At 38.3% G+C, this 24,510-nt stretch overlaps 1 protein-coding gene across 2 annotated transcripts in view; it reads left to right on the plus strand.

The window, feature by feature from the left end:
• The window catches only part of PPP2R2A (protein phosphatase 2 regulatory subunit Balpha), a 92,819-nt gene that overhangs the window by 19,230 nt on the left and 49,079 nt on the right, over positions 1-24,510 (plus strand). The window contains exon 3 of one of the 2 annotated variants that reach the window (XM_047717388.1): positions 23,617-23,755. The exons of the other annotated variant lie outside the window; for it this stretch is intronic. Coding sequence (XP_047573344.1) covers positions 23,740-23,755 — 16 coding nt within the window. The 5' untranslated portion in view covers positions 23,617-23,739. The remainder of the gene's footprint in view (positions 1-23,616; positions 23,756-24,510) is intronic. 2 annotated transcript variants of the gene reach the window in all.

Here is a 24,510-nt window from a genome sequence, read left to right on the forward strand (position 1 = left end):
AGGGAGTAGAGATGTGATTAAATTAAGGATCTTAACATAGGGAGATTATTTTGTATTATCCTAGGCCCTAAATGTAATCACAAGGATCCTTACAAGGAAAAGAGGGAGGTAAGATCTAAGGAGGAGAAGTAGGTAGATAGGATACCAGAAGCAAGAGGTTGGAAGGATGGATGCAGGGGAAGGGTTAGAAACTGAGAAATGCAGGTATCCTCCCAAAACTAAGAAAGTAACCAGATTCTTCCTTGGAGCCTCTAGTAAGAAGAGTTAGACTAGCTGATACCTTGAGTCCAGTGAAGCTGCTTTTGGACTTCTGGCTTCCAGAACTTTGAGTAACCTGCATACTGTTGGGCCACCAACAAATCTGTGGTAATTTGTTATAGTTGAGTAGGAAACTATAGAAGAGTGGACATTACTATGTCTATATACTCACTGCTGCCAGGTACTGTGGTTATATCCTTTCTGCTCTGACATTATTTTCTCTAGGGTTAATAATTACCTTGTTTTTCAGTTGTTGTTTTTTAATACATCATCACTGTTTTCTTTGTGTACCTTTCAATATAATTTTCTACGTGGTCAAGAGAATCAGATCACACACATACGCACCCTACCTTCTGGAATTCTCCATCATGTTTCAGTCTAAACTGATTTGCTTTGTTCTCTGTAACTCTATCACTAAATCATCCTTAGTTTTTTCTGACAGGTTACTAAATCTCCTGTAAGTATATTGAGGTATGTCAAATTTCTACCAGTTTTACTTTTGTCTTGGGCTCTATCCTTCAGTCTGGCCTGGCTTTTCTCTTAAGTTTTTGCATAGCTCTTGTCCTTGGATTTTCCTTCATTCTTATTTTTACTTCATCATCTTGGGAATTCTTTTTGCTTCTTCTGTGTTGGCTCTCTATTCCTGGAACTGTATCTTTTCCTTTTTTGGTTTGCTTCCTCTTTTTAGTGGTGCACAGCATCAATATTTTGTGAGAAAGATTTCATGGGTTGTAGTTTTTGAGGTCTTCCTTGCTTGGAAAATGCATCTTTATTCTACTTGCCCATTTCAAGGATTGGCTGGTAACTGGAAGTCATCTTTCCTCAAAATTTGAAAGTCATTTCTTCTGTCTGCTGTTGGATTTGAGAAGCCTAATGCCACTCTGTTTACTCTTCTTTTTTCCTATTTGGATGATGTGCTTCGATACTGGGTTGGTTCTCCTTGGCCCCTTTCAACTTGTGAATTCATTTCCTTCAGTTTTGAACAGATCCTCCAATTTTTTTTTCTTCTCTCCATTTTGTTCTACATTCTAGAAGAATTCTTCAGTTCTGTTTCCAACTCTTTATCACTGATTTTTACATTTCCAGTTGTTTTTAAGAACTCTGTTCATTTTCCAGTAGACCTTTCTTTTTGAGAAGGCTAAATTTTTAAAAAAGTGTTTTGGTTTTGGCATTCCATTTCTTTCAAGTTTCTTGTTTTGTGTCAGCAGACCGCAGTATCTAGGGATCCTTGGTCATCAGTAGCATTTAAGAATGAGGAACTAACAGGTTTTGGTCTCAGAGTGGTGTGTTCAAGCCCTGCCTTGAACAGCTCATTGTTTTGTTTGTGTCCTTCCACTTAATCTTGTTTTCAGTTTGGTACTTCACCATCAGCCTCAGCTCCAGCTCTGATTTCTCTGGTCCAGCTACTTCAGAAAGTAAAGTCGTTTTTCCATGAGAATGGGGTTTCTGTGCATCTTACACAGAGGTTTTAACCAGTAGCCGTGTGTTGAGCCCCATTCCTCTCTGTTGTCCTTTCCTGACCCTTCTTGGGGTCTGCCAGGCGAGTCTGCTCGCCTCTGCTTGGCAACCCCTTCCACATGCTTTTATTCTTAAGTTACGTGGTTTCTGTTTTCTAGCACATTCATTGTTTTCTTCCTTCTGCTCATTCCCTGCATGCTCCATTGTTCTTACAGTCTTTAACTGTTTTTATTCATTTATTGTCACTTTAATGGGATCCAGAGGGGGGAGAGAACGGAGTTTCGGATTTCTGTGTTTAACAAGTGTATTAATAAAACATTTCTTCTAGTACTGTTTCCTTCATGTTCCAAAACACTTGATAATTGCTTTATCTACCAAAAAAAAGGGAGAATTCACAGAATTCATATTTCTGTTTTTCTTTTTAGAAAATTGCTTTCTTAGATCTAAATTCTAAGGTTATGTAGTATTGTTTTTAATATACTAAGCTTTAGACAGTTGTGAATTCTTTCCCTCAAGTACAGCAATAGATGACAGAAATTAAGATACTAACTTGGATTTTCAAAACCTAGGTTTTAGGTACCTTTAAGGAATCAGCCAAAAGCAGTGAGGTTTTAAAAAACTTACTATTACCATATTTAAACTTTGAAATGTATTCTGATTTATTAAACTCTACAAGGAGTGGGTCTGTATGTTAATAAAGTGCTTGCAGCCATATCTGGCATACACAGTAGGTCCTCATGAAGTATTGTTGACTGAGTACATATGTGAAATTTGTTCGCATATCTAAAATACCAGAGAAGGTGTTAGCTTTATTGGATTCCAGTGAGTTTAAGTTTTATTTCTACTCCAAAAATTGCTTTTAATTAATGAAACATTTATCCCCAAGACAAGACATTTAAGGATTTTATTTATTTATTTTACAGAGAGAGAGATCACAAGTAGGCAGAGAAAGAGGGAGAAGCAGGCTCCCCGCTGAGCAGAGAGCCCGATGTGGGGCTCGATCCCAGGACCCTCAGATCATGATCTGAGCCGAAGGCAGAGGCTTAACCCACTGAGCCACCCAGGCATCCCAGTAAAGACATTTATAAGTAGAATGTAAGATTATAGTCACTTACTGATTGAAGGGCAGCTAAGATCATAATTTTCTATTGGGACTATTAGTTGTTCCTAAAACCAGCAAACAGAATTAAGGGAGTAATTGTTTTTCCCCTGCTTTTCATGAGGAGCACGCATCCCCTGATAATAGTAATATAACGTTTGTGCGCTTAATACCACACTGCCCCTGCCTGCTTTAGAGCTTTTCTTTCTCTCCTTTGCTCACTAGTAGCTCCAAGCCACTGGGACTTTCTTGGTGGTTCCTAAACAAACACCATCTTGTTCTTGCTTAAGGCCTCAGACTTGCCCTTTAACCTGTAATAGACTTCACCCAGATTTTTTGTGTGGCCCTGTGTAAATTAACTGATTTCCCCTCCTAAACCTAGATAACTCAGTGTTGTTTGCTTTTTTTTCTTTCTCTTTTTCAGATAACCTTGCTGTTACTTGGAATAATCTTGTTTGTTTATTGTTTGCCGGCTTATTATAGGCTTCCTCTCACATTTTAAGTTTCACCTGTGAAGGAATGAACTCTGTTTCTTTTGTTTTACCACTTTATTGTTAGCATTTTGAACAGTTTCAGACACATAACAGTGTCTGGCACTTGGTGGACATTTTGTAATTATTTGTTGAAGGGTTATGTAAACTGTACAAAGTGTTTTCACATGTCATCCTATTTGAAAATATTTGAAACTTCTGTTTTTAATTTTATTAAATGTACATCTTTTTTTTTTTTTTTAAAGATTTTTATTTATTTATTTGACAGAGAGAAATCACAAGTAAGCAGAGAGGCAGGCAGAGAGAGAGGAGGAAGCAGGCTCCCTGCTGAGCAGAAAGCCCGATGTGGGGCTCGAACCCAGGACCTGGGATCATGACCTGAGCCGAAGGCAGTGGCTTAACCCACTGAGCCACCCAGGCGCCCCCCCCCCCCCCTTTTTTTTTTTTAAATAAAAAAAATACAGTAAGCTAAGAAGAAGTTACAGCACTGATACCCATCTTCCCAGTTTTGGGTAATCTAGGAAAATGAGGCCCAGAGAAGTACCCAGTCATACAAGCTCTTATGGTCCAAGCTGCTGGAAAAGACCCATACAGTGGTTCTGAAAATCAGCTAATTTCTCACTCACGTAATTCTCCAGTGGTAGAGAGGAGTCCAGAGTGGATAAGCTGCTTTTGTAGAGATTTTCCAGCTACCCAGGTTTCTTTTCTTCTGTCTTGGTGTTTAGTATGCTCTTGTCTGCATGGTCAGATCTGACTCACATCTCTGTTCAGCCCATAGGAGGAAGACAAAGCAAGGGGGGCAAGTAGCTTCTTTGTAAGGGTGTGACATGAAAATTTTACACTTATATCCCATTGTTCAGAATTTGGTCATGTGGCTTTAGGAGAGCCCAAGGAATGTAACCTCTTATTTACTTGAAAACTCTGATGTTTTGCTGGGGAGGAAAGGGGTACCAGGGTACCTTTTTTTACTAAAAGGAGGAAAGGGAAACATGGCCACTTGCAAGGACAGTTAGTCTCTGCTATAGCTAGTAATTTTCAGAACTTTTACTCAAGCCTTTGACTCCTTAGTGCATTGTTCTTTCCTTCCCACCTCATTTATATCTAACATTAGATATTTTTTTCAGGAAATTAAAAATTAAAAGTATTTCTGCAACTTTCGTTGTCAGATAAAATGTTGGTTAATCCAGAATGGGGTAGGTTCTAGAGCAGTAACAAAAGAGTAACAGTCTTCAATTTTGGTTTGATTGTGTCTTGTTTGATGGGAGATGGAAAAGACTTAAATGTCCTTTTTAAGAGGCAAGAATCCTTCCCCAATTATGAGTGCCCTTATATAGCCTAGTGTTAGATAGAGTAGGGGAGATTTTTTTGTCTCCATAATGGTTTGGGAAAAACATACCAGCTTAGATCTTGGTTTTCCTGCTGGTTAGGTGGGAAAAGTCCAGTCTGACATTTTTTTTCCTCGTTGTAGGTGTATTCATGATTTTAGGACTAAGCTAAATATGAAATGAGGTCAGACAGATAATATTAGATCTATACAATGAAATAATAAAGAGCTCTTTCTTGGGGGTAGAAGCCATGGGGGTGGTTCCATGAAAGGCTTTGCAAAGGCTTTAAAAAGAAACCCAAGGAAGAGGGCTGCAAATTTTTTTCTTTTTCTTTTTTTCTTTTTTAAAGATGTATATATTGGGGCACCTGGGTGGCTCAGTTAGATTGGGCATCTGCCTTTGGCTCAGGTCACCATCCAGCATCCTGGGATGGAATCCTTCATCAGGCTCCCTGCTCAGCTGGGGAGTTACCTTCTCTGTCCACCGCCCCCCCCCCCCATGATGGTGCATGCACATGCTCTCTCTTTCAAATAAATAAATTTTAAAAATCTTACTAAAAAAATAAAGATGTATTTATTTAATTTAGAGAGAGAGTGTGTGTGCACCGGTGGGGAGGGAAAAGGAGAGAGAGAATCTCAACCAGAAAAAACTCCCTGCTGAGCGTTGAGCCAATCTCACCCTGAGATCATGACCTGAGCCAAAATTAAGAGTCAGATGCTTACCAACTGAACCACCCAGGTGCCTCTATAACTATGCTTTAATTATATTCACCAGTTATAAACATTTTGGCACATTTGCTTTACCTTTACCTCCTTTTACACTTAGACCTGCACTTAAGTTCTCAAATCTTTTGAAAATATGTTGGAAACAGCATATGCTTTACCCCTAAATAACTTAGCATTAATCTCTTAAGAAGTATTCTCTTACACAAACACAATAACATTATCATACCCAAGAAATTTAACATTAATTCAGAAATGTTCTTTGTTGCACAGTTCATATTTAAACTTTCCCAGGTGGCTTAAAAACTATACTTAATTTTTTTTTTTAATCCAGAATCCAGTCAAAGCATTCTATTAATTTTGAAGAGTCAAAGCTTATTATCTAAAACATCATACTTTCTGGATTTCACCGTTTCCATGTTAAACATTCTTAGCAAAACATAATATGTACTTCCTCGTACATCAAATCTTGGAAATTTGTCCCATTATTGATCACTTGTATGCCTGATCTCTCAAGAAAGACAATTTTTTCATCTTTGTAATTAATAAACATTCATTGATGGTCGTTGCCTGAGGCAGTTAGTTACTCCATTTCTGGATGCAGAATGGTGATTTCCTAATCTTCTAACTCTTCCTCTCCTTTATGGTATCATTGTGGACTGATAGGTTCTTTTGTTGTTCAGTGTGTTAATCAGTTAATGTCACCCAGTCTGTTAATGCCACTGTCCTTTTGTTGCTCAGATTGTCTTAAATTTGATCTGTGAGAGAGAACCTCAAGTCCCTCCTTTGCTGGGTTTTACATGTCCCAGTTTTTGATCACTCCCTATTTTCTAACAAGAGATGTTTCAGATTACAATTCTTCTTCCTAAGACTTGGAATCATAAGAAGTCTTGGGTTCTTTTAGGAGGGCATGGTATTTAGAAACCATTTTCTGTGCTGAGTGTGTTCTTAACTGCTGGAATGTCAGGTTTTTTTTTTTTTTTAAGACCGCTATTAAAAGGATTTTGCCAATTTGTGTTTAGTTTATGAGTTCATACAGGATGAACTACAGTACTTTTGTTTCTTTAAAAGATAAGTTGCAAGAAAAAATAGAGGGGGATCCTATAGATGAAAGAAAAAACTTAAAAATATATCAATCCATTGTAGTTTGAAAACCTTATTGGATTATAATTCAGACAGGTAAACTTTTTTTTAACATAAGAATTAGAAATTTGAATTTATGCAGTATACTGGATATTTGATATTAAGGAAGTACTATGTTTTGCTTTGTTTTCCCACGTATAATGGTGTTCGGTTATTTTTAAAATGGTATTATCTTTCAAAGATAACTTTGAAAAATTTTTATGGGCAAAATAATTAGGTATCTGGGATATGCACAAAATAATATAGGATGGTTTTATGGATAAAGCAAGAGTGGCCGTGAGTTTTCTCTTCTACCTACTTTCATATATAATTAAAATAATTCGTGATGAAATTTGTAGAATACTGGTTTATACTGATCTGCCCATTTCGATTTACTACCAGAGTTCTCTATTACCTTCCCCACTCTATCTGTATCTTTTTTTTCTCTTATAGTGAGAAGCTCAGTTCCCAGATCCATAGCTATCTTTTGGCCAAATATGAAGATGAAAAGAACCTGGGTCTTTGATGAAATAAACCACTGAATTAACTAACCTTGCATTTAATTGCCTTACTTTGGGAATTCTTATGGGAGATAACAAATAATTTTTTTTGTAATCAAATATACATAAGATTTACTGTATTAACCATCTTTCAGTGTACAGTTTAATAAGTATGTGCACATTGTGGAAACCATCATTGCCATCTATCTCCAGATCTTTTTATCTTACAAACTAAAACTTCATACCTACTTAACAGTAAATTCCCATTCTTCCCTTTCCCAGCTCCAGGCAACTGCCGGTCTACTTTCTGTCTCTAGGAATTTGACTGCTTTAGGTACCTCATAAAAGTGCAGTTACATAGTATTTGTCCTTTTGGGACTGGCTTATTTTACATAGCATAATGTCTTTGTCATACATAGCATAATGTATAACATTACATAGCATAATGTCTTTGTCTTGGTCTGTTCAGGCTGCCATAACAATATTTTTACACAGTCGTGGAAAGCCCCAAATCACGGTGCTGACAGATTATGTATTTGATCAGGGCTGGCTTCTTGGTTCACAGACCGCTATCTTCTCACTGTGTCCTCACATGGCAGAAGAGGTGAGAGAGCGTTTTGGGATCTTTTATAGAATGGTACTAAACCCATTCATGAGGGCTCTACCCTTACAACCTAATTACCTCCCAGAAGCCCCACATCCTCATACCACAGTGAGGGTTAGGATTTCAGCATGAATTTTGGGCTTATTTCATCGGAGACCCAGGTTATTTTCACCTTATATTCTGTCAAAAGTTAGCTACAGATTGGGGAACTGAGGTTCTCACTGTAAGAGAAGAGAGATACAAAATACAGAAAGGGGGAGGTAAAAAAAAGAACATTCAGTCCATAATAGTGCTCAGAACTTATCCATGTTCCAGAATGTGTCCATTTCTTTCCTCCATTGTATTTTAATACCACTTTGTTTATCCATTGATCTGTTCATCCATTGATTGTTTTCACCTTTGGCTATCACGAATAATGCTGCTCTTAACGTTGATGTTCTGGTATAGGTTCAAGTCCCTGCTTTGAATTCATTTGGTTATATACCCAGAAGTGTTATTGCTGAATCTTAACGTAATTCTGTGTTTAACTTTTTGAGAAACTACCATATTGTTCCACAGTGGCTGCTCCATTTTATTTTACTTTTCACCAGCAGTGTACATGGGTTTTAATTTCTTCACATCCTCATCAACACTATTTATTTTCAATAATAGTCATGCTAATGGATGTGAAGTGGTGTTTCATTGTGGTTTTGACTTATATTTCCTTGATGACTGGTTATGTTACACATCTTCTTACATGTTTTTTGTATGTCTTAAGAGATATGTTTCTCCACGTCCCTTGCCTATTTTTAAATTGGCCTTTTTTTAAATTGTTGAGTTGTTGGAGTTCTTTATATGTTCTGGATATAATTCCTTATCAGATACATAATTTGCATACATTTTCTCTCATTCCATGGGTTACCTTTTCACTTTTGTCTTTTGATGCACAAAAAAGTTCTAATTTTGGTGGTGTTCGGTTTATCTACTTTTTCTTTTGTTGCCTGTTTTTCTTAGCATCCTGATGAAGAAATCTGCCAAATCTCATGGCATGGGTGCTTTTCCTTATTTTCTTATAAAAGTTTTATGTCTTAGTTTTAGGTCTTTGATCCATTTTTGTAGGTTGTGTAAGGAAAGGATCCAACTTCATTCTTTTCGCATGTGGCTATACAATTTCCCTATCACCATGTATTGAAAAGACATTGTCAAAAAACATTTGACTGTATTTGCAGTCACATGGGACCATAGGTGGAATAGAGTAGTATTTCTCTCTGGTCACTGTTTCATTGGTGTGTATGTCTGTGTTTATGTCATTATCACACTATTGTAGCTTTGTAGTACTCTTTGAAATAGGGAAGTGCAAAATTTCTGACTTTACCCCCCCCCCCCCCCATGGTTTTGGCTATTCAGGTCCCTTCAGTTTTCTGCAAAAAAATGCCATCAGGATATTGATAGGGATTGCATTAAATCTGTGGATCACTTCTGATAATGTTGACATGTTAACAGTATTAAATCTTCTAGTTCATGAACAAAGGATGTCTTTCCACTTTTTAAATTTCTTTTAGTAATGTTCTGTAGTTTTCACCTTGTTGATAAAATTTATTCTTAAATATTTTATTCTTTCTGATGCTGTTGTAAAATCAGTTGTTTACATGATTTCCTTTTGGGATTGTTAAGAAGCACCATGGATTTTTGTGTGTTGATTTTGTGTCCTGCAACTTCATTGAGATAACAAGTAATTTTATTCCTTAAGTGCTAACACGTTTGAAAATCCCTTTTCTTTGACTAAGAACATACCACCTAGAAATCTGATCAGAGCTCAGATACAGGGTTTATCCCTCAGGCGCTCTGCTTTACCCGTCTGTGCAGGTTGGCTGCTATATAGGATAGGTCCAGTGCAGCAGTATGTTATTGGTGCTTAATGTTATTTGTGTTAAGTCCCTTCTTAATTCCACTTCCTGTATATTCATCAGCAGAGGACAAGAAACCATAATTCTGATTATCCCAGAAGAGTATACACTCTGTACCAGATATTATCACTTGAGAAAATTTGTTGACATCTGATAATAGTTTTTGTTGATTCTCCTCCTGCCCTGTTTATTAGTATTCGAAGAAAATAGGGCAAATAAATGATGTTAAGGGGAATAAGGGTGGGGTAGAGGAATAATACAGTGTAGGAAAAATTTTTTTCATTGTAAACCAAAACTGGATATTTTGGTTTGTGAATTACAGTTCTGTTGGTATTCTGACTTAAGATTTGTCTTTGATTAAGCATTAGGTTCTTTTGACAGTGCTAGGTACCTGCTGCTGGGCACATAGTTGTAGGGGCTTCTTTACAACCATGTGTGACTAGTTTATGCTTCTGAGCAGCTGTGTGTCTGATTCCTTTTAAGATTTTAAGTGTTTTGTTAAAGTGTTTCTATGCTAAGTTTGGACATTGCGTTTTTTGGGAAATCATCAAGATTTAGTTACTTAAATTATCATAGTAGAATGTATCCTGCGAATTGATGATGCAGATTAAAACATCTTTGTTTTGTCTAACAATAGAATTGAATTCATGGGTAGGAAGACCAACAGGCATTTCCTGCCATATTTATCAAAACAGTGTTTTAAAGAATGTGTAAAGTTCTTTACTTAAACAAATCGCTGTGCTGACTTCCGGTGGAAGATGATGATCTAAGCCCATATGTTAAAACAAACAGACAAACACACACTGAAATGACCAACAAGATAAGGGGAGAGTTTGGTCTCCATGGAAATCCTGGAAAGGTGCCATAACTAAACTAAAGAGAATTTTGGCAGGAAAAGGTACAAATGAGAAATGCAGCGAGGGAAGTTCTTTCTGGTTAACTTGGTGGTTGAGAAGCCCTCTGTGGTTGTGGGTAAAGACCTATTTTGAGATAGAATTTAAGGATTGTCCATGGGGTAGGTGGTTGATTTAATATATTGTACTTTGAAGCAAGGATTGAAAACTAAATGACTCAGAATGGTACTTACCAAGGGCAAGTATGATCAATGATCATGGTTGCAGGGGAGAGACTAACCATGAAGCATGAAGCAGGGGAGAGACTAACCGTGAAGCACAGAGTTCAGAGTTCGCTTGCTCTGAAATCTGCCTGTGATCTGGATTGTTGCTACTTGACTACATATTGCTGAGTCTCTCTGGTGACCAAGGAAGTTTGACAGGCAGCCTGTAAGATAGCCCCCAATAATCCCTGCCTCCTGGTATTCATGCCTTGTATCGGATTCCCCTCGCCTTGAGTGTGGCTGGAGCTAGTGACTTGATTCTCCCAAGTATGACAGAAGTGAATGGGTTAACTTAACAGCAAAACTTTTCAGGTTAGGTTACAAAAAAGCTTTGGCTTTCATGTTGATCTGTCCTTTCTGATTTTCTCTGAAACAATCTCCCATTTTGTAAACTTCTCTGTGGAGCTCATGAGGCAAGGACCTAGTGTTCTGGCCAACAGCCAGTGAAGACCTGATGCCTGCCAGTAGTCATGTATATGAGCTTGGACTGCCAGCAGATCCTTCCACCATTAAGTTCTGAGATGACAGAGGCCCTGGTGGACACATAGACTGTAGTCTTGTGAGAGACCCTGAGCTGAATGCCCCCAGCTAAGCCACACTTAGATTTCTGAGAAAATAGAAAAACTGAGAAGATACATGTTTGATTTTTTTTAAGCTTCTTAAATTTGGGCTAATTTGTTAGGCAGCAGTTTGAGAGCCAAGACAGGAAATAACAATGTGAACACACAAGCGCGCGTGCACACACACACACACATACACACCTGCCCCCAAGTTTTGAACTTGGTTCTGAATGTTTTCTGATTGAACCTGACACAGTTCCCAAATGTTATATAAACATAGATCTTTCTCTTTTAATTTGAATATACAAAAAGCTAGACACATACAGTCTCAGTAGTCTAAAAGAAGATGACATTATGAGCAAGTGATATCCTGTGATACAGACTTATTGCAAGAAATGAGAGAAAATGTTGCAGTTTAAAGAAGAACCAATTAGTATTCTCAAGGAGACTCATGAACATTTGAAGAAAAAGAATTAGACAGCAGGAAAGAGAAAATTCTTTTTTTTTTTTTTTTTAAAGATTTTATTTATTTACTTGACAGAGATCACAAGTAGGCAGAGAGGCAGGCAGAGAGAGAGAGGAGAAAGCAGGCTCCCCTCGGAGCAGAGAGCCTGATGTGGAGCTTGATCCCAGGACCCCGGGATCATGACCTGAGCCGAAGGCAGAGGCTTTAACCCACTGAGCCACCCAGGTGCTCCAAGAGTGAAAATTCTTAAGTGAGATTTGTGATTCTTTTTTTTTTTTTTATGTTTAATTTTTTATTAACATATGATGTATTATTAGCCCCAGGGGTACATGTCTGTGAATCGCCAGGTTGACACACTTCACAGCATTCATCATAGCACATACCTTCCCCAGTGTTCATGGAGATTTGTGATTCTTAACTGATTTGTTTTTGGAGAGGTAGCAGAAGGCTTTAGAAATAGTCCCATATTTAAGAGGAAAATCTGAAATGGACACTCTAGGCACAAGCGTAAGAAACAACAAAGAATAGATCCAGTGTATAATAAAGGTTCAGAGTGAGCGATCAGAGCAAACATATAAAAGATAAAGTCAGAGAAACAGTAAAAATTATCTTGACCTAGAGAGGAAGGATCAAAAGGGCTCAGAGAATATATAGCTAACATTTATGAACAGTTATTATGTGTCAAGTATTTTTCACTTTGAAACTCATTTGAAATTCTCTACCACCCCCATATGTGGTAGGATCTGTTAATGTTGTTATTCTACAGATAACTAAAATGCATGCCAAGCAAAATAAATGAGATCCATACCTAGGAATAGCCTAGTGGATTTAAAAATTTTGAAATACAGAAATAAATAGTACAAGTATGCAGACAAGAAACAGATTACCTGCAAAGGAAGACATATGGCTGCCATGTTGGACAGTGCAGAATAGAGCATTTCCATTATAATAGAAAGTTTTGTTGGATAGCATCATGTTAAAGATAGTGGCATGGCATTTAGAAAATCCTGAGGAAGAAGCTATTATAACCTAAGAATTTTAAATTGGTGAAACTATCCTTCAAATAGTCAGGATAACAGTATGGCAGTTTTCAGGCTTGTGATGATTGGAAGTATGTCTCTTGAGTACTTTTCTTGAAAAAATCCTACTCTGTAAATCCAGGCCCCTGGGGAGTCAGCAACTCAGAAGGATGATGAATCAGCTTCAGAGTCCTATTTGTTTAACGCTCTGTTTCTCAGAATGACCTAAGGTCTGTTAAAGGGAAAATCTTCATTGATGACAAATCTAAAGAGAATATCCTTCATAAACCAGATTTCAGGCTGTGAGAGCAGTGATTTCAACCAACAACATCTTAACTCCAGAGCTGCTTCTCCCTCTGACGGTTGTTAAATAAAACCACAGAAAACAGTTGGTATTTTAAGGACACTTAATCCACTGAAACAACTTTTGTTGAAATCACACAGAATATCTTCGTGCTGCCAAATCCAAGCTGACTTCTCAGTCTTCACTTTGCTTGATCTGTGTACTTCTTGGGCACAGTTCATCATTGTCTCCTTTTAGAAACACTGCCTGGCTTCCAGAAAAGCTCTTCCTACCTTACCAGTAGTTCCCTGTGCAGTCTCCTTCACTAACTGGCTCCTCCTCCTTAGTGCTAAATGTGGGAGGCCTCAAGGCTCAGTCCTCAGGCCAGACTTCTTGTTTTCTGTAATTACTCACTAGGAAATCACATTTAGTGTTTAAATGTCTTCTGTTAGCTGATGATACTTTAATTTATATCTCCTCTTCCTTCCCTAAACTGCTGTTAAATCTGTCTAGCTGCCTATATGACATTTCTTCTGCTTGTATGTGTGATTGAAATCAATACCCAAAGAGGTGAAAATGAAATTCTTGGCTTCTCTCTCTCTCTTTTTAAAATAAGATTTATTTATTTAGAGAGTACAGGAGCAAGTTTGGGGAGGGGCAGAGGGAGGAGGGGAGAGAAACCCTAGCAGACTCCTTACTGAGCTAAAGCCTGACCCTGAGGTCTCAAGACCCTGAGATCATGACCTGAGCTGAAACCAAGAGTCAGACGCCCAACTGACTCCGGTGCCTAGGGGCCTGTATGCTCCTTTCTTACCCCAGACTTGCGCATTCCTGGTGTGTTTTTCCTCAGTAAATGGAACTTTCGCCTTTTCCTTCATTGGGCTTGGTTCTAAAACCTTGGATTTATCCTCTGACTCCTCTGTCCACCAGCTTAAATCTGGCCGTGCTATCTTCAGAACGTATTCTGAGTTTATCCATCTGTCTGTGGCTGCCCCTGAGGTCAGACCATCATTATCTTTACCTATGTTACAGCAGTAATTCAGGAACCAGTCTCCTTTTTTCCAGTTTCGCATTGTATTCACACAACAGATAATTACCTCAGAACAAGGTAGAAACTCTGCAGTGGCTTCTTAACCACTCTTAAATGCACGGTCCTTCTGCCATGGCATACAAAGTTGTGTCTGGTCAGGCCTCTGCTAACTGAGCCATCTCCTCTACCACCTTACTCTGTATTAGTGTTATTAAATTTAGCAAACTTATTTCTACTTAGGCTGCCTGAAATATTTTCCTTCACAAGTTTGGATGACTAATTCTCTGTTCATTTTGGTCTCTGCTTTAGTCACATCCTCGGAGAGGCTTTTCTGTGACCATTCTACCTGAAATAATGCCCCACTGTCATTACTTACATTCTCTTATTGGTCTGTTTTTATAGTAGTTAACACTAGTTGAAACATTTTATATTTGTTTATAATAGCCCCCAACACTAGAATGTATGTTCATGAAGGCAGGGATTTTTTTTTGTCTTATTTAACTCCTATATCCCTAGCAGCTAGAAATCCTAGCATGACCCAGAGTATTGTACTAGCATATAAATAGATGCTTACTAAACTATTGTTGAAGGGAGGCCTTTCCCTAAAATGAGCAAAACCACAGAAGTGAATGAGATTAAAAACAAACAAACAAACAAACAAAAAAAAAACAGCTTCCAGAATTAGAGGGTAAATGTTTAGTTCTAGTAAGTGGAGAAGATCTTTAATGTTTAATTCTCTCTTAATGAATTAATGAAAGAAATTGCATCTTTGAAAATGGAATTGTGAAAATTTCAAGTCATTGGATAAACATGATTACAATTATTCAAAAAGTATGGTGGAGGAAGCAAGGTGGCAGAAGAGTGGCAGACTGAAATATCATTAGGTCCCAGGATTTCAGTTATCAAATTATTCTGAACAACTAAACAGGAGAAAGAAGAGCATCAATTCTAGGAACAGAAAATAGAACACTTTCTGGAAGGTAGGATGGGCGGAGAAGTGAATCTAAAGCGACCGGAAGATAGACTGTGGGGGGAGGGGCCGGCTCCTTGCAAGCGGTGGAGCAGCGGAGCAGAAAATCAGAACGTTTAGAAGTTCGCTCCCTTGAGGGACATAGCTCCAGAGGCTAAGCGGGGGTGGAGCCCTCTCGGGGACAATGTGGTGTCAGGACCCATGGGGTCATGCTGTCGGAGTGTGACAGAGTTGCCAGGTATCTGAGTGAGGAAGCCGGCTACAGAGACGGAGCCCAGAGTGAGCTTGCTGCTTGTGGTTACCTTAAACCATGATCCAAGGCACATTTGGGCCACTGTCTGTTTTTGTGCAAGTAACATACTCTCTTGATGATTACAGCTTTGTAATAGAGCTTGAAGTCTGGAATCGTGATGCCACCAACTTTGGCTTACTTGTTTTCAACATTCCCCTGCCTTTCGGGGTCTTTTCTGCTTTCATATAAATTTTAGGATTATTTGTTCCATTTCTTTGAAAAAAAAAAATGGATGGTATTTTGATAGGCAGATCGGGGAGACGCCCTCCCTTCCTCCTCCGAGAGGAGCAGCACAGGAGTGTGCAGCAGGAATCTGTTGGGTTTGGAGATTCCAAATGGGGCTGTGCACCAGAGATAGAAATGCTCGGTCATAGGCCAGGTGAGCATGGAGTGTGGCTGGAGACCAGGGAGACGGGAGGGATTGACTGCTTTTCTCTGAGGGTGCACTGAGGGGTGGGGCCTCGAGCTCTCTGCTCCGATGGGGCTGGAGATTGGGAGGCTGCCATTTTCATTCCCTTACTTGAAAGCTGTAGGGAAAACATGCAGGGAACAAAAGCTCTGGAGATTGAACCCATAAATATTACTTAGCCTGACTCCTGGCAAAGGCAGTGCAATTCTGCCTGGGGCAAAAACATTTGAGAATCACTGCAACAGGCCCCTCCCCCAGGAGATCAGCAAGAACATCCAGCCAAGACCAAGTTCACTAATGAACGAGAACCTTTAGTCTTACAAAGTTAAATTTATTTTATTTTATTTTTTTCTTATTCTATTTTAATTATCCTTCTTACCTCTTTAATGTTTTTTTAACTATTTTATCTTTACCTTTTTAAAAAATCGTTAATTTTCTTCATTATAGTCATATTTTATCCTTTTATTGTATTTAACCTTATTTTTTGTATACATATAGGTTTTTCTTCTTTAAAATATTGGGATACAATTTATTCTAATAGCTCAAAATATACCCTAAATCTAGCACTTGGCTTTTTTCCAGTCTTCAGCCTGATCACATTCTTTTTTTTTCTTTTTCTAACCAAATTATTTTAACATTTCTTTTTTAAAAATTTTCATCTTCACAGTATATTCCATCCCTTCATCGTGTTTACCCTTATTTTTGTGTATATATGCTTTTCTTTCTTTAAAAATTAGGAGGTGGTTTCTGCTAAGAGACCATAATACACCCCATATCAAGTGGGTGGCTCTGTTCTATTCACCAGTCTAATACATATGTGTAATTTTTTATTTTTTTGTTTTTAACCCTCCCCTTCTCCCCCAGGTTTTGGATCTCTTCTGATTTGGTTAGTGTACATTTTTCTGGGGTCTTTGCCACTCTTTTAGTATTTTACTCTCTCATTATTACATTCTTATCTGGATAAAATAACTAGGCGGAAAAACTCACCACAAAAAAAAAGAACAAGAGGGAGTCCTGACTGCTAGGGACCGGATCAATATGGACATTAGTAAGATATCAGAACTAGACTTGAGAGTGACGATTATCAAGGTGCTAGCTGGGCTCGAAAAAGGCATGACGATTATCAAGGTGTTAGTAGGGCTCAAAAAAGGCATGGAAGATATTAAAGAATCCCTTTATGGAGAAATAAAATCCCTTTCTGGAGAAATAAAAGAACTAAAATCTAACCAAGTTGAAATAAAGTTATTAATGAGGTACAATAAAAAATGGAGGCTCTTACTGCTAGGATAAATGAGGCAGAAGAATTAGTGATAGAGAAGACCAAATGACAGAGAATAAAGAGGCTGAGCAAAAGAGAGACAACCAACTACTGGACCACGAGGGGAGAACTTGGGAGATAAGTGATACTATAAGATAAAACAATATTAGAATAAATGGGATCCCAGAAGAAAAAGAAAGAGAGGGGCAGAAAGTATATTGGAGTGAATTATAGTAGGGAATTTCCCTAATATTCCAGAGGGAACAAGCATTAAAATCCACTAGGCACAGAGAATCCCCCAATCAAAATCAGTAAAAATAGGTCCATACTACGTCGTCTAATGGTAAAACTTACATGTCTTAGTGACAAAGAGAAAATCCTGAAAGCAGCTCGGGACAAGAAGTCTGTAACATACAATGGTAGAAATACTAGATTGGCAGCAGACTTATCCGCAGAAACCTGGGAGGTCAGAAAGAACTGGCATGATATATTCAGAGCACTAAACGTGAAAAATATGCAGCCAAGAATACTATATGCAGGTAGGCTGTCATTGAAAATGGAAGGAGAGATAAAAAGCTTCCAGGACAAACAAAAATTAAAAGAATTTGCAAACAACAAACCAGCCCTACAGGTAATAGGGAAAGGTGTACTCTAAGGGAAGAGAGAGCCTAAAAATAATAGACCAGAAAGTAACAAACATAGTATACAGCAACAGTCAACTTAAAGGCAATACAGTCGCACTAAATTCATATCTTTCAATAGTTACCCTGAATGTGAATGGGCTAAATGATACAATTAAGAGACATAGAGTATCAGAATGGTTAAAAAAACAAGAGCCATCGATATGCTGTCTACAAGAAACTCATTTTAGACTTAAAGACACTTCCAGATTTAAAGTGAGGGGGTGGAAAACAATTTACCATGCTAGTGGACATCAAAAGAAAGCTGGGGTAGCAGTCCTTATATCAGATGAATAAGATATTAAGCCAAAGACTATATAATAAGTGATGATGAAGGACACCCTATCATACTTAAAAGGTCTGTCCAACAAGAAGATCTAACAGTTTTAAAAATCTGTGCCCCTAACATGGGATCAGCCAATTACACAAACCAATTAATAACAACATCGAAGAAACACATCAACAGTCAAACAATAATACAGTAATAGTCGGGAGACTTTAACAACCCCCTCACTGAAATGGACAGATCTTCCAAGCAAAATATAGCAAGGAAATAAAGGCATTAAATGACACTCTGGACCAGATGGACATAAAAGATATATTCAGAACATTCCATCCCAAAGCAAAAGAATACACATTCTCATCTAGTGCACATGGAACGTTCTCCAGAATAGATCGCATCCTGGGTCCCAGATCAGGTCTCAGCCGGTACCAAATGATTGGGATCATTCCCTGCATATTTTCAGACCACAGTGTTCTGAAGCTACAACTCAACCAAGCTAGAAAGAATTCAAATACATGGAGGCTAAAGAGCATCCTACTAAAGAATGAATGGATCAACCAGGAAATTAAAGAAGAATTGAAAAAATGCATGGAAACAAATGAAATTGAAAACACAACTGTTCAAAATCTTTGGGACACAGCAAAGGTGCTCCTGAGAGGGAAGTATATAGCGATACAAGCCTTTCTCAAGAAATAAGAAAGGTCTCAAGTACACAACCTAACCCCTAAAGGAGCTGGAAAAAGAACAGCAAAGAAAGCCTAAACCCAGCAGGAGAAGAGAAATCATAAAGATCAGAACAGAAATCAATGAAATAGAAACGAAAGAACAGTAGAACAAATCGACAAAACTAGGAGCTGGTTCTTTGAAAGACTTAGTAAGATTGATAAATCCCTGTCCAGGCTTATCAAAAAGAAAAGAGAAATGACCCAAATAAATAAAATCATGAATGAAAGATGAGAGATCACAACGAATACCAAAGAAATACAACTATAAGAACATATTATGAGCAACTATGCGTCAGCAAATTTGACAATCTGAAAGAAATGGATGCATTTCTAGAGACATATAAACTAGCAAAAGTGAACCAGGAAGAAATTGAAAACCTGAACAGACCCATAACCAGTAAGGAGATTGAAGCAGTCATTAAAATTCTCCCAACAAACAAGAGCCCAGGGCCAGACGCCTTCCCATGGGAATTCTACCAAACATTTAAAGAAGAATTAATACCTATTCTCCTGAAACTGTTCCAAAAAATGGAAATGGAAGGAAAACTTCCAAACTCATTTTATGAGGCCAACATTACCTTCATCCCCAAACCAAAGACCCCACCAAAAAGGAGAATTACAGACCAATATCCTTGATGAGCATGGATGTGAAAATTCTCACGAAAATACAACTCGATAGGATCCAACAGTACATTAAAAGCATTATTCACCAAGTGGGATTTATTCCTGGGCTGCAAGGTTGGTTCAACATCTGCAAATCAATCAGTGTTGTACAACACATTAATAAAAAAGAACAAGAATCATATGATACTCTCAATAGATGTTGAAAAAGCATTTGACAAAGTACAGCATGCTTTCATGATCAAAACTCTTCGAAGTGTAGGGATAGAGGGTACATACCTCAATATCATCAAAGCCATCTATGAAAAACCTGCAGCAGATACCATTCTCAATGGGGAAAAGCTGAGAGCTTTTCACCTAAAGTCAGGAACATTGCAGGGATGTCCACTATCACCACTGCTGTTCAACATAGTACTAGAAGTCCTAGACTTGGCAGTCAGACAACAAAAAGAAACAAAAGGCATCCAGATCGGTAAAGAACTAGTCAAACTCTCACTCTGTGCAGATGAGAGAATACTTTATGTGGAAAACGCAAAAGACTACACTCCAAAACTACTAGAACTCATACAGGAATTCAGTAAAGTGTCAGGATATAAAATCATTGCACAGAAATCCGTTGCATTTCTATACACCAACAGCAAGACAGATGAAAGAGAAATTAAAGAGTTGATCCCATTTACAATTGTTCCCCAAACCATAAGAAAGAGGCAGAGAATCTGTACTCAGAAAACTATAAAGTACTCATGAAACAAATTGAAGACACAAAGAAATGGAAAATAATCTGTGCTGATGGATTAGAAGAACAAATATGTGAAAATGTCTATGCTACCTAAAGCAATCTATATATTTAATGCAATCCCTATCAAAATACCATCCATTTTTTTTTTCAAAGAAATGGAACAAATAATCCTAAAATTTATATGAAAGCAGAAAAGACCCCGAAAGGCAGGGGAATGTTGAAAACAAGTAAGCCAAAGTTGGTGGCATCACGATTCCAGACTTCAAGCTCTATTACAAAGCTGTAATCATCAAGAGAGTATGTTACTTGCACAAAAACAGACAGATAGATCAGTGGAACAGAATAGAGAGCCCACAAACAGACTCTCAACTCTATGGTCAACCAATGTTCAACAAAGCTGAAAGAATGTCCAATGGAAAAAAGACAGCCTCTTCAACTAATGTTGGGAAAATTGGACAGCCACATGCAGAAGAATGAAACTGGACCATTTCCTTATACCACACACAAAAATAGGCTCAGAACGGATAAAGGACCTCAAGTGAGACAGGTATCCGTCAAAATCCTAGAGGAGAACACAGGCAGCAAACTCTCTGACCTCAGCAGCAGCAACTTCTTCCTAGAAACATCGCTAAAGGCAAGGGAAGCAAGGGAAAAAATGGGACTTAAAGATCAAAAAGCTTTTTGCACAGCAACAAACAGTCGTCAAAACCAAAAGACAGGGGTGCCTGGGTGGCTCAGTGGGTTAGGCCGCTGCCTTCGGCTCAGGTCATGATCCCAGGTCCTGGGTTCAAGCCCCACATCGGGCTTTCTGCTCAGCAGGGAGCCTGCTTCCTCCTCTCTCTCTGCCTGCCTCTCTGCCTACTTGTGATTTCTCTCTGTCAAATAAATAAATAAAATCTTAAAAAAAAAAAAACCAAAAGACAGCTGACGAATGGGAGAAGATATTTGCAAATGACATATCAGATAAAGGGCTAGTACTCAAAATCTATAAAGAACTTAACAAACTCAACACCCAGAGAACAAATAATCCAATCAAGAAAAGGGGCATAAGAGGGGTGCCTGGGTGGCTCAGTGGGTTAAAGCCTCTGCCTTTGGCTCAGGTCATGATCCCAGGGTCCTGGGATCGAGCACCACATAGGGCTGTCTGCTCCCCAGGGAGCCTGCTTCCTCTTCTCTCTTTCTTCTGCCTACTTGTGATCTCTTGTCTGTCAGATAAATAAAATCTTAAAAAAAAAAAAAAGGGCAGAAGACAGGAACAGAAAAGTTCTGCAAAGGAGACATCCAGATGGCTAACAGATACATGAAAAAGTGCTCCAAACGCTTGGCATCAGGGAAATAACAGATCGAAACCACAGTGAGATACCACCTCACACCAGTCAGAATGGCTAAAATTAACAAGCGAGGAAATGACAGATGTTGATGAGGATGAGGAGTAAGGGGAGCCCTCCTACACTATTAGTGGGATTAGTCTGGTACAGCCACTCTGGAAAACAGCACGCACGGAGGTTCCTCAAAACGTTGAAAATAGAGCTACCCTTCAACCCAGCAATCGCAGTACTGGGTATTTACCCTAAAGATACAAATGTAGTGATCCAAAGGGCATGTGCACCCGAATGTTTATAGCAGCAATGTCCGCAATAGCCAAACTCTGGAAAGATCCTAGATGTCCATCAACAGATGAATGGATAAAGAGGATGTGGGTTGTGTGTGTGTGTGTGTATATGCAGCTATCAGAAGAAATGAAATCTTGCCATTTGTAAGGATGTGGATGGAACTAGAGGATATTAGTTGAGCTAAGTAAGTCAATCAGAGAAAGCAATTATATGCTCTCTCTGATAGGAGAAATTTGAGAGGCAGGGTGGGGGCTTGGGGTAGGGAAGGAAAAAATGAAACAAGATGGGATTGGGAGGGAGACAAACCATAAGAGATTCTTAATCTCACAAAACTGGGTTGCTGCTGGGTGGGAGGGTAGGGATAGGGTGGTTGGGTTATGGACATTGGGGAGGGTATGTGCTATGGTGAGTGGTGAGTGCTGTGAAATGTATAAGCCTGATGATTCACAGACCTGTTCCCCTGGAGCAAATAATAACGTGTTAATAAAAATAATTTTTAAAAAAAGTATGGTGGAGGCAGTGAATCTCAGTGTATATGTGCTGCCGAAGCGAGCACATGAATCTCAGTGTAAATACAGTTGTTAGGAAGGTCAGGAGTATGACCTTGAGCAAACCTGCCAGAGTTGAGAAAAAGGATTTTAAAAAAGGGGAAAAATGGACGAGAAGATTTTTTCTGAACTAAATTTCCTTTTAATGTCATAGAATGTTTTCCTTTTAGTCAAGCATTTTGGTGCTTTCTTATTCGTGACATAATCTTTTGTATTATTTAGCCAATGGAGGTAAACTTTTTTCTTTAAACCAAAGTTGTATCTGCCATTTAGATGCTGTTAAATAATACTTAATATTAGACAAATATCAGTCTACTAATGGTATTAAGTATATTCAGGCGCCATGATGGGAAGCTGGACATTATTATTCTTGCTTTCATCTTTAGCTCTCCACACCTTATCAGTGATCAGGCCTTGCATTCTAAACTTCATAGATGTATTTTAAAATTTCTTCACTTCTGTCCCGTTTTTGCCTCTGTGGTTTAGTTAATGAAATAGTTAATATTAAAAAACCAATTTAATAGGTTTGTTGTGAGGGTTAAATATCTAACATACTATAAGTGCATTTTGAATATTTGCTGTTTATGCTAATATTGTTACTGTAGATACTGGTTCAGATCACTCTCATTCCTTACCAGGATTTGTCTAGTCATCTCCCAGTTCCCACTTCTCTTCACTTCAGCCTGAGTAATCTAAAGGCACACCTGTTTGGATTACTTGTATTTAACACTTCCCTGTTTAAAACTTCACAGTGGGCTCCTTTTATCATTGGTGTAACATCTGCGAAAATTTTTATAACATACCTTATGAACTCTGACTTCTTTTTGTGAAGGCTGCTCTTTTGTAGCAGGGTTTATAGGTGAATAGGGAGGAGTCCTGTCAAAACAAAATAGAATTGATTGTGACTTTGCCAGGACAGATGAACAAGGAAGGGCTTTCTGTTTCTTAAAGCATGGCCATAATAATTCTAGTTTGTAAAGATTTTTTTTTTAAAGATTTTATTTATTTATTTAACAGAGATTACAAGTAGGCAGAGAGGCAGGCTGAGAGAGAGGGGGAAAGCAGGCTCCCTGCTGAGCAGAGAGCCCGACGTGGGGCTCAATCCCAGGACTCTGGGATCATGACCTGAGCTGAAGGCAGAGGCTTTAACCCACTGAGCCACCCAGGTGCCCCTAGTTTGTAAAGATTTTAGGTGATATTAATAACCAGATGCCCATTCTGATTATAAAAATATCTTAGGGCATGCATAGATGTACAAATTTTGTGCAGTATTACTTTGTATAATCTCCATGGAAACTATGTGCATTATATTTTGATAAGGCAACTTAATGAGGTGATTTGCTTTGTGGAATGAATTATGAGCCAGTTAAGAGTTAGTGAACATCTAACAAAGATGGTAACTTTAGGTTTAGAATGGTCAGTTTCGAGCTCTTCATTCTAACATTATATAATCTTAATACACCAAGGCTTGTTTGTTAAGATCACACCTATAGAGTAAATGTATTAGCAACTGTTTATCTTTCTGTTCTTTGTTGCAGGAGGGTATGGTTCCATTCCATTTTATCCAAACATGATATCAGATTATCCAGGAACAAGTTAAAAAGAAGGGAGACTGGTTCCAGAACACATCTCTGGAAATTACCCTATGGACCCTGACTCTCATGGCAACATTACAATGTAGGTTTTATATGAGCATCAATAGCCAGTGGTCTTTGTTGAGCCTATCACGTAACATGTTCCTGTTCACTGAGTCAGAGGTTGAAAAAGGATATTATAAAGTCTGTTAGCAGTTGCTTTATTATTGGAAATAATGGTGTAATCAAAGTGATATTTTGGTCCAGAGACCTAGGAGTACAGAATCTTATCTGACCAGTCCTGCTTTCAGCCTGAGGCTTCTTGAATGTACAGACAGTTGCCGACTTAATGGTGATTTGACTTAGGATTTTTCAACTTCGTGATGGTATGAAAGCTGTATGCGTTCTGTAGATGTACTTTGAATTTTGATCTTTTCCTGGGCTAGCAATACAAGGTATGATACTCCCGTTTGGCCATGTGACCACAAGGGTAAATTGCCAGTACATTTAACAGTGATTCTGTACCCATATAACCATTTATTTTTCACTGCCAGGATAGTTATTCAGTAACTTACATGAGCTATTCAACACTTCATTATCAAACAGGCTTTTCATACAAAATTATCCAATACAATAATTTAGCCAACTGTAGGCTAATATAAGTGTTTTGAGCACATTTAAGGTAGGCTTAAGGCTGGGCTGTGTTTTGTAGGGTAGGTGCATTTAAATGCATTTCAGTTTATGGTATTTTCAATTTATGATGGGTTTATTGGGCTGTAACCCTGTCTTCAGTCAAGACTGTTAATGCAAAGAAGCAGCAAAGCCGGTCAGCTGTAACACTTTGTTGGTAGTTCTGGC

This window comes from Lutra lutra, chromosome 2, assembly GCF_902655055.1.
Source record: "Lutra lutra chromosome 2, mLutLut1.2, whole genome shotgun sequence".
Taxonomy (NCBI): Eukaryota; Metazoa; Chordata; class Mammalia; order Carnivora; family Mustelidae; genus Lutra; species Lutra lutra.